The sequence below is a fragment of the Octodon degus genome, unplaced genomic scaffold (assembly GCF_000260255.1).
Source record: "Octodon degus isolate 3935 unplaced genomic scaffold, OctDeg1.0 scaffold00286, whole genome shotgun sequence".
Classification (NCBI taxonomy): Eukaryota; Metazoa; Chordata; class Mammalia; order Rodentia; family Octodontidae; genus Octodon; species Octodon degus.
The window spans coordinates 638,293-646,629 of record NW_004524862.1 but is presented as its reverse complement, the minus strand read 5'-3'; the positions used below and the strand labels follow the sequence as shown (position 1 = coordinate 646,629).

Genomic DNA, 8,337 nt, shown 5'->3' with positions numbered 1-8,337 from the left:
AAAAAAAAAAAAAAAAAAAAAAAGTCATGTCTACAGCTGAGCGCTGTGCCTGTCTTGTAGTAAGAGCTATACTAATATTTTCTGTCCTAACCTTGAAGTTCACTGTTACTTATCTGCTGTGTCATTTATTTACTTTTTTTATTGCTGTTCTGAGAATTAAATTCAGGGCCAGGGAGATAGCTCAGTAGAATAAGCACTTGTCTGGCAAGCACAAGGGCCTGAGTTCAATCCCCGGTCCCGCCCAAAATAAATAAGTCCAGGGACTTGTACATGATGACAACCATGGGCACTTCGAGCTTCTGAGTTGATTTTTATGTGTTCATCTATTTTGGCCTAGACATTTTTCTTCCTTAGGTTACACTTACTGCTTATAAACTCTTAGTGAGGATGCAGCATTGGGGCCTGGCAATGGCTCAGTAGAATAAGCGCTTGCCTGGCAAGTGCAAGGGCCTGAGTTCAATCCCGCCTCAGTTCAATCCCTGGTTGCCTGGCAAGTGCAGGGGCCTGAGTTCAATCCTGCCTCAGTTCAATCCCTGGTTGGGGGGGGGGGGAGGATGCAGCATCTGCTTTCCCAGCAGCTGAGGTAGAGGTGAAGATGGGAGGTATTACAGACATCAAAGCTCAGAGTCCAGTGAAACAGAATTAGGCTAACCCCTTACACCCTTGTTTTAAGGGTAAAAAGATTGTGCTCCAAGCACAGAATGGCCTGCCCAGGGTTATGCACTCCAAGAGCAGTGAAGTTAGGATGGAGCGCTGCAGCCCACTCCCTCTCAGGGGACAACTGTGGCACCATGGCTTTGCCCAGGCTTCATTCCTCTGATTGTTTCTCCTCTTGCTTCCAGCCCTCACCTGCAGATGCCCCCTCGTCTCAGCCAGATAAGCGTGCCTTTTGACCAGCCTCACCCCCAGTGAGTGGAAAAGCACCTCTGAATCCCCTGCTTTCCGTTCTTTCCTGGCCTCAACCCCCTCCATTTTCTTTTGTGGTCACTGCCAGGGGCCTGCTGCCGCGCCAGCCTCAGGAGCATGCTGTAGACATGACCATGGATGAAGACAGCTGCCTAAACCAGCCAGTGGGAAGATACCACCAGGGCACCTGGTGAGTGGTGGCCTTGGGGTGGAGATCTGGCTGGCGGCGGAGGGAGTGGGTGCTCTTATCCATTTCGCTGCTTCTCTGTTTTCTTCTTGTAGGGTGGATGAAGACATGTTCCCTGCCCTACTGCCTCCCACGGAACAAGACCTCACCAAGCTTCTCCTAGAAGGCCAAGGGGAAGCTGCAGGGGGGTCCTTGGGAGCCCAGCCACTCCTGCAGCCCTCCTCCTATGGGCAGTCCGGGATCTCTATGTCCCATCTGGACCTAAGAGCCAACCCCAGTTGGTGATTCCAGCTGGAAGGCAAGCCCAGGGACAGCTCTCCTGTCTCCATGGATCTGCTCCAGGTATCTGCTCCCAGAGGTGCCTGCCATCTCCAGCTGCTCCAGGAGGAAAATACTTCGCCAGGGGAATATATGATGGGGAAAGCCATTCGCCTTCCTTCCTTCCTACCACACAGCACTGTCCCCTCTTACACCACTGGAAGAAGTCCAAGCTCAAAAATGAAACAGGCCCTACCATGCGTGCTCCCGCAGCACACACACTGCTCTCCACGGAGGCTGCAAGAGAGCAGGTTAGGGCATGGAGGACTTCTTCACTCACTCAGAGCCTGGGCATATATGCAGACATGTGCACACATTTGCACTACAAACCAGGGACAAGAGAGTGAGGACCTGGATGCCAGCTCTGGGGGCACAGAGGAGTGGTGTACGGGAGCCTCTGTGAGAAGTCTGGGCATGTGGTTATTGCTAGGAATTTTGCTCAGATTAGCAAAATGTTAATCCCCCTCAAGGCTCAGATTCTTGTCAGATGGAGCCTGGGTACACAGCCCACAATATTCAGTTCAAGGGCCACGCTTTGTTGTGTGTAGCTGTGTGAACATGTGTATTCTCAGACCTGACATGTTCAGGTGACGTTTTATGACTATAGAACGTGTCTGCTTTCACATGTGTGACAACACACATTTGGATGTGGGACTGAGACACTGCATGATACATACCCAGTATGGTAGCCTCTGACATAGTAACCCAGATGTTTTGAATGTGACTGTACACAGGTGTATCTGCACAGCAATGTCATCGACATGACTATGGTTTCGGTGGCTCCATACCCCCAATGCCGCCCACAGCCAGGGGACAAAAATGACACCCAGGCTTCCACATGGCCCCTAGGTGTTAGGGTCTCTGCCCACTGTTTCCCTCATGGCTCCCCATCCACTGCCGGCTTCCCCCCCCCCCAAGCCACCCATTTTCCCTCTTGGTGGGGGATCATGGATCCTAAGCCATAAAATAAATTTTATTCCAAAATAACAAAATAAATAATCTACTGTACACAATCTGAAAAGAAAGATGCTCTAAGTGATCGGACAGGTGCTGTGGTCCGGTCCCACCTGGGGAGACCCTGAGTCTAACCCAGGCCTCTCAAGGGCTGGCAAGGGACCCCCTATCCACCTCCCCCAGAGGGCAGGAGGAAAAAAACTGCTGAGGACTTGGGGCAGAAAGGGGGATATGTGGGCAAACTGCAGCACTCATTAAATTAAAGAAACAAACTAGAAGCACAAAAACGCGGACAGGGAGAGGAGGAAAGGTCCAGTGTTCGCAGGTCCCCAGTTCAGGGGAGAAATGTTGCCATTTGTAGCTGCTGGACCTTCCCCGGGAAGTCCCCCTGCCCCCATGTCCAAACTGAGTCTGACTGCTCACATCACTGGTGGCCACCTAGAGAGAATGGGAGTGGGTTGTGTGAGGGAGGGGAGCCCCAGCTGCCCAGAGGCAGAGTCCTTGTCCCTTGTTCTGGGCGGGGGTGAGGGGGCACCACGCACCCTTCTTGTGTCCTCTTGCTGGGCCCCTGCTCATTATTGCTTGAAGCCCCATAGTCCTGTGCCCATGGAGCAGGTGGGGATGCAGGAGAAGGGCAGCAGAAGGATCAGGGTGGTGACGAGATTCTGAGGATGGAGTGGGGCATCTGTGCGAGCCACAAGTCTGCTTCCTGGGTCTGAAAGCAACAGTCCACCCTCACTGCCTGCTGGCCTCAGCCTCCACTTTGACGCTGCTTCTGCGACCCTCCACCAGTGCAGGATGGGGTCCTGGGGCTGGGCACCGATCCAGCAGTCCTTCCTCGAACTCTGCAGGAAAAAGGCATAGTTAGGAGATGGTGAGTGGAGACTGTGGACAGGTAGCTGGTAATGCAGGAAGAGGCAGAGAAAGCTGTGAAGACAAGCTCACTTGATTGAACTACTATCTTCTGCCCACTGCAAGTGTACATGGGGGGGGATCGTCCCATACTCAAGTGAGTGCAGGCCCTCCCCCCTTCTGGCCTTGTGTAGTTCTCTGTCTCTGTATGTCCCTCTTTCTCTGTCTTTACCGCCTCTGCTCTGCTGGAATTTCTGGTTCTGTCAGGAGCTGCGGGGGTGGCTTGGCTCTGACCTCTCCCCCTCCCCCCTCCTAGTCTCCTCCACCCCCACTCATCTCTGCCCCCCTCCCAGGCCCCACCCACCCTGCCACTGCCCCCTTTTTTGATAGCCAAATCAGGGGGAACACAGGAAGCCAGCCTCTGAGCTCCTCCCTCAAAAAGAGCCCCCCTTCCAGTCCCCACCCCCACATCCCACCCACACACAGTTTAAAAATACCAAGCCAGGGTTGGTGGCTTTGTCTGCTGCGTCACTCTCAGCCCAGCCGCTGCCTGCCCTCTGCTAGCCATTCCCCCACCCACCCTCCACACACAAAGCATCGCTCTTTGGGCTCCACAGGGCAATCCCAACCCTACCACAACCAGACCACTTGACCCTCCCATATTAGTGGAGTTCTGGTCAAGCTTCCCTTATGGGACATGACCTTTCTTCCCACTCACCTTCATTCCCCCTTTTCTGTCCCCTTGCTACTCTCAGCTTCCTCTTCAGAGTCTACCAGAGCCAGACCCTGCCCAGGCAGAATGGCCCAGCAGGGTCCTCTCCACCCAAAGATTGGCTAGGTGGAGCTCCTCCTACTGTGCTCTCTGGCAGCTGTATCCTCCTCCCACCCTGGTCCCTGCACACCGGGACTGCTGTTTGGGGCCTGGGTGGCTGGAGTGCTTGGGGACAGCACTTCTGGCTGCCTCACCTGCGAGAGGTGGCTTCGCAGGCACACAGGGGCTGAGGCGGCCCACGCGGTCATGGGAGACGAGGCGGGCGAGCCGCAGCCCCTCGTCCATCAGTGTCTGCTGCAGGATGTGGCGGCTCCATAGCCCATGAGCTGGCAATGCCAAGGGCAGGTCAGCAGGGGGCGGCGTCAGCCTTGGGCATGACCCCACAGCTGTGGGCATGGGCACTGGTCAGGTAAGGGGCTGCAGCCAACAGAACCCCACCCTCAACCGCACAGCCAGACCCATTGGTCCTTCTGCTCCCATCCATTCAGGCCTCCCAGACCTATTCCAGGCAGTGATTCCTGGTTTGCTCCTCCCACCCACCCACGTGTCCACCCCCACCTCCCCACAACAAAGAGGGGAGTGCTCTAATACATACTCACCCTGCAAGTGTCCATCTAGACTCTCCCCAGAAAGACTGGCACTGTCCTCCTCCAGGCTGGGGCGGTAAGAAGCTGCATACAACTCAGGGCCTGGAGGAGGCTGCTGGATTTCAGAGTGACTCTGTTCTCCGACCTGTGGATGCCCAGAATGGGGAAATGAGGACCTGACAAGGGAGGGGATTAGGGCAGGGTATCCCACCCCTGGAAAATATACCTCTTGTTTCAGCTTCTTAAGTGGGGGGCCTCCTAATTCTTCTGAGTGGAGCCTGTGAAGATGGAGAAAGATCAGAATGAGCCTGGGGAGGTTCACATAATGGTCAGGGAACAGACTGTGTACAGTAACGTGTATGGCTTAAAAAGGCTACGTAGAGAGTTAGGGGTCTCCATTCCAGTTACTTTACTGGGGGGTTGGGAGGACCTGAGGTGGATGGGAAGAGGGACCAGGCCTCAGACAAGTCCACTTGGCCAAAAGCAAAACATGCAGGTGGGTGGGAAACAAGCCTAGAACTGCCTGAGCTGGAAGTTAGGACAAGATCCAAATCCCTGGCCAGATTCCAAGGTAGGAAAGACCTAGGGACAGGGGTCTCACCTGGAGCCCTTCAGGGAAGACAAGTAGGTGCTTTCTCGAGCCACTTGACGTGATAGGGAAAAGAGCTCCACCCTCCGAAGTAAGAGTGTGTTGTCCCTCATGCAGAACTGAGCAGCAGCTTCATTGATGGTCAGCTGTGGGGCGGGGACAGATAAGAGACCTTACTCCTCCACTGCCTTATCCAGACCTCTTCACACCTTCACCATCAAAGGAGGTGGTTCATAGGAGGCCTGCTCTGCTTGGACAATACATAGGAGCTTTCAGGAGGAAGACAGAGGTCAGCCCCCGGCCTCCTCCACTCCTGTGGGGTCCTTACTGACACAGAGCTGAACAGCTGGGCTCTTGCGTTATCTCTACTTTCTCCTCAATTGGGGATGGAGGCACTATAGCAGCTGGGTCTGAGGCAGGAGTGGGGGGTCAGACTTAGTGATCTTATCAAAGGATAACAAAACATGGAGGGACACAGGAATTCTCAGGGGTGAGGGTACTGAAGCCTGGGAGTCAACAGCAGTTCTAAGAGGACCGGGTCCTCACCTCATGCAGGCTCAGCTGCTTGCCCTCTCGCCTTTTGGAGTCAAAGCGGCCATAGATGATGCTGTACTTGCGGATCTCCTCTTCCTTCTGACTATCATTGTCATCCATCTCAAAGATGTGCCCCACGCTGCGAGCGAGCTTCTTATTCAGCTTCAACAGAGATGTGACCTCACCAGCATCACCCCTTGGAAAGCTTCGGAAGATCCTCTCCACACTCTCCACCACCATGCGGACCATCTCTGGCTCCAGGCGGTCTGGACCACCCCCAGCTCCACCTGCTGCCACTCCCCCTGCCCCAGTCCCCTCGGGGACTGCTCCCCCTGCAGGTGGGGAGAAAGGGGGTGAACCAGCTTCCTCTTCTCCTCCCGCCCCAATGTCCGACTCTGGAGTGCTCCGGCCTGGCCAGATCCGGGGGTCTCCTGCCCCAGGTCCCCCAGGTAGTGGTGATAGCTTCTCTCCAAGTTCAAGGGGACTTTTGGGGCTGAAACTACGGGCACTGCCCGCCTTTTCCCCTGGGCTTCCATGCCCATTGCTCACACTCCCTTTCCGGGTACCCGCAGTCTCAGAGATCTTGAAGAGCGGAATGCTGGACACAGGGACAGCAGGCACTGGTTGGCTAAAAAGCCCTGGGTTGGTAGCCCATTCTCTCAATGCCTTTTGCAGGCGTCGGACATGGAGGGGCTTTGTGGCCATGCCTACGAGCGCCATGATCTCCAGGAACTCCTCCTCACCAGCCTCACAAAGCTGCTGCACGTCGTCACCTCCTTGCTGGATGAAGGTCTCGTAGTAGGAGAGGAGGTTGGCACGCTGCAGGACCCGATACAGCTGCAGCTCCCCCAGTGTCCGAGGCAGTGCCATGGCTCGGGCACTGGACCTGAGGAGGAGGGGCACAAGGGACAGTCAGGGCAAGAGCCCCTGCTGAGTACCAGCCCACACTAACAATTGTCCTCTCTTTCCAGCCACCTTCTCATCTCCTCCCTTCTTTCAATGCTTTCTGCCCCGTGCCCAGGGCTAAGCATAAGCCAAGAGAATCAGACACTGCTTGGAGACAAACACACCAGGACCCTCTAGAAACTGGCCAGAAGCAGTAAAAGACTTATTCTTGTCTTCTGTTTTGACCTTTCTTGTCTGAAGCACGAATACCTGTAACACAGGCTCCCCCAGCACATCTCTCAGATGACTGCCCCTTTATCCCCCAAAATACTGTCCTTACGCCCAACCCTAAACAATTTAGCAGTCTCAACACCACTTGATATCCAATCCCAAACTAAAGTAAATCTAAGACCCCCTTCTATCTGCAGTGGGCTTTGGGGGGTTGAACGGGAGGGGTGTGACCCCTTCAACTTCTCAGCGAGGTGGACCCCTGCTTCTCTTTGCTTTCCCACTGGTGGCTTTCTTAACGCACCCTTGTTCTCTCTCCAGGACTCTTACTTCCAGGCTGCCCAGCGACCTTCATTGGCCTCTCCCCTGGCTTGGTCGCCCCTACTTGTTCAGGCCAGTCCTTTCAACTTGGGGGGGGGCAGGGAGGGGCGCCTCAATTGTTCAGCTCTGGGGCCTCTCCGCCCACACACTCCTACAGAGGTAGCGTCTGTGGGCGAGAACCGCCTAGGGGCTCCCTCCTACTCTCCTCTCCCTTATTTTCCACCCACGTCTTCGAGGGGAGTGGGGGAGCTTTTAAAGGCCTTTTGAGAGAAGAACAGCCCGTTGAAATTCCCCTCCCGACGCTGTGAAAGATCAGACAGAGGAAGGGACGCTGCAGCATGCCCTGCCTCCTCAACCCGGGCTGATGCTTCTTAAACTCCCGAGTGCCAGCTTCTTCGGGACCTGGGGACTGCGCGCTGCGGGCCAACGACACGTTGAGCCAGCCAAGCTCCCCCCTCCCCGCCGCACTCCTGCCAGCTCGAGCTCCGGGGCTTTCCCTGGGGCTTGGGGGCTCCCACATTCTTTGCGGGGGGCTCACATGCCAGGTCATGTCCACAAAATAAAACTGACATACAGAAGGCAGTATGCTTTCGTATCCAGTTTTATGAGCTCCTTATCTGCTCCCAGGGTCCCCTAATTCGGAGACTCACCCCTTTTTCCATCAGTCTCCACCCCCCACCCCCGTTCCTCTTCCCCATGTCCTCTCCTCGACCTCCACCCTCCGGACCCCGTTCCCGAGTCCAGCTCCACCCATCTCCACTCCCTTTGCTCACTAACTTGAGTCTGGGCTGCGGGGTCCGGCGGGTGCTGTCCCCTCCGCCCGGCGACTGCTCGGTTGTGGGGGAGGGCGCTCTGTGCATGGACGGCCAGAGACTACCTGGGCTGCCCTTCTGGGTGCCCGGCCCTCGGCGCCTGCTGCGCACTGCTCTCTGCCCAGCCCGCGATGCCGTGTCCACCGCTGTCCAGGCTCCGTCCCTCCCTCCACGTCTTCTCTCTCTGAGCCTCCGCGCCTCTGTCAGTGCCTCTGCCCCCCCCTCCCCGGCTGCGCTTGCCGCCTCTCCGCGCCTCCGCCCCCGCAGGACGCACGGGGAGCGAGGCCCGGCGCTGCGCTGGCTGGCGGGCTGGCGGGGAGGGCGTGGGCAGAGCCGGGGGCGGGGGCCGGGGCCGGAGTGGGGGCCCTGGCTGGGCTGGGCTCGGGGCGGGC

The 8,337-nt window shown here is 56.4% G+C and overlaps 2 protein-coding genes across 7 annotated transcripts in view; one reads left to right on the top strand and one right to left on the bottom strand.

The window, feature by feature from the left end:
- Nucleotides 1-2,424, top strand: part of Stat6 (signal transducer and activator of transcription 6) — a 30,253-nt gene extending 27,829 nt beyond the window's left edge. For all 4 annotated transcript variants that reach the window (XM_023707264.1, XM_023707266.1, XM_023707265.1 and 1 more), the window contains 3 exons: nt 843-908; nt 995-1,096; nt 1,189-2,424. In XM_023707264.1, the coding sequence (XP_023563032.1) occupies nt 843-908; nt 995-1,096; nt 1,189-1,378 (358 nt within the window). In that variant the 3' untranslated portion in view covers nt 1,379-2,424. The remainder of the gene's footprint in view (nt 1-842; nt 909-994; nt 1,097-1,188) is intronic.
- Nab2 (NGFI-A binding protein 2) lies at nt 2,364-8,305 on the bottom strand. 3 transcript variants are annotated; one of them, XM_004646987.1, is made up of 7 exons: nt 7,911-8,305; nt 5,712-6,585; nt 5,178-5,311; nt 4,803-4,854; nt 4,589-4,721; nt 4,184-4,375; nt 2,364-3,210 (listed from the first exon to the last, which is right to left on the bottom strand). In XM_004646987.1, the coding sequence occupies exons 1-7, from the start codon at nt 7,991-7,993 to the stop codon at nt 3,101-3,103; spliced, it is 1,578 nt and encodes a 525-aa protein (XP_004647044.1). In that variant the 5' UTR covers nt 7,994-8,305; the 3' UTR covers nt 2,364-3,100. The 3 variants fall into 3 exon arrangements, with proteins under 3 accessions (XP_004647044.1, XP_023563035.1, XP_004647045.1); XM_023707267.1 differs by lacking the exon at nt 7,911-8,305 and adding an exon at nt 7,117-7,189; XM_004646988.2 differs by lacking the exon at nt 4,184-4,375.
- Nucleotides 8,306-8,337: the final 32 nt, after the last annotated feature.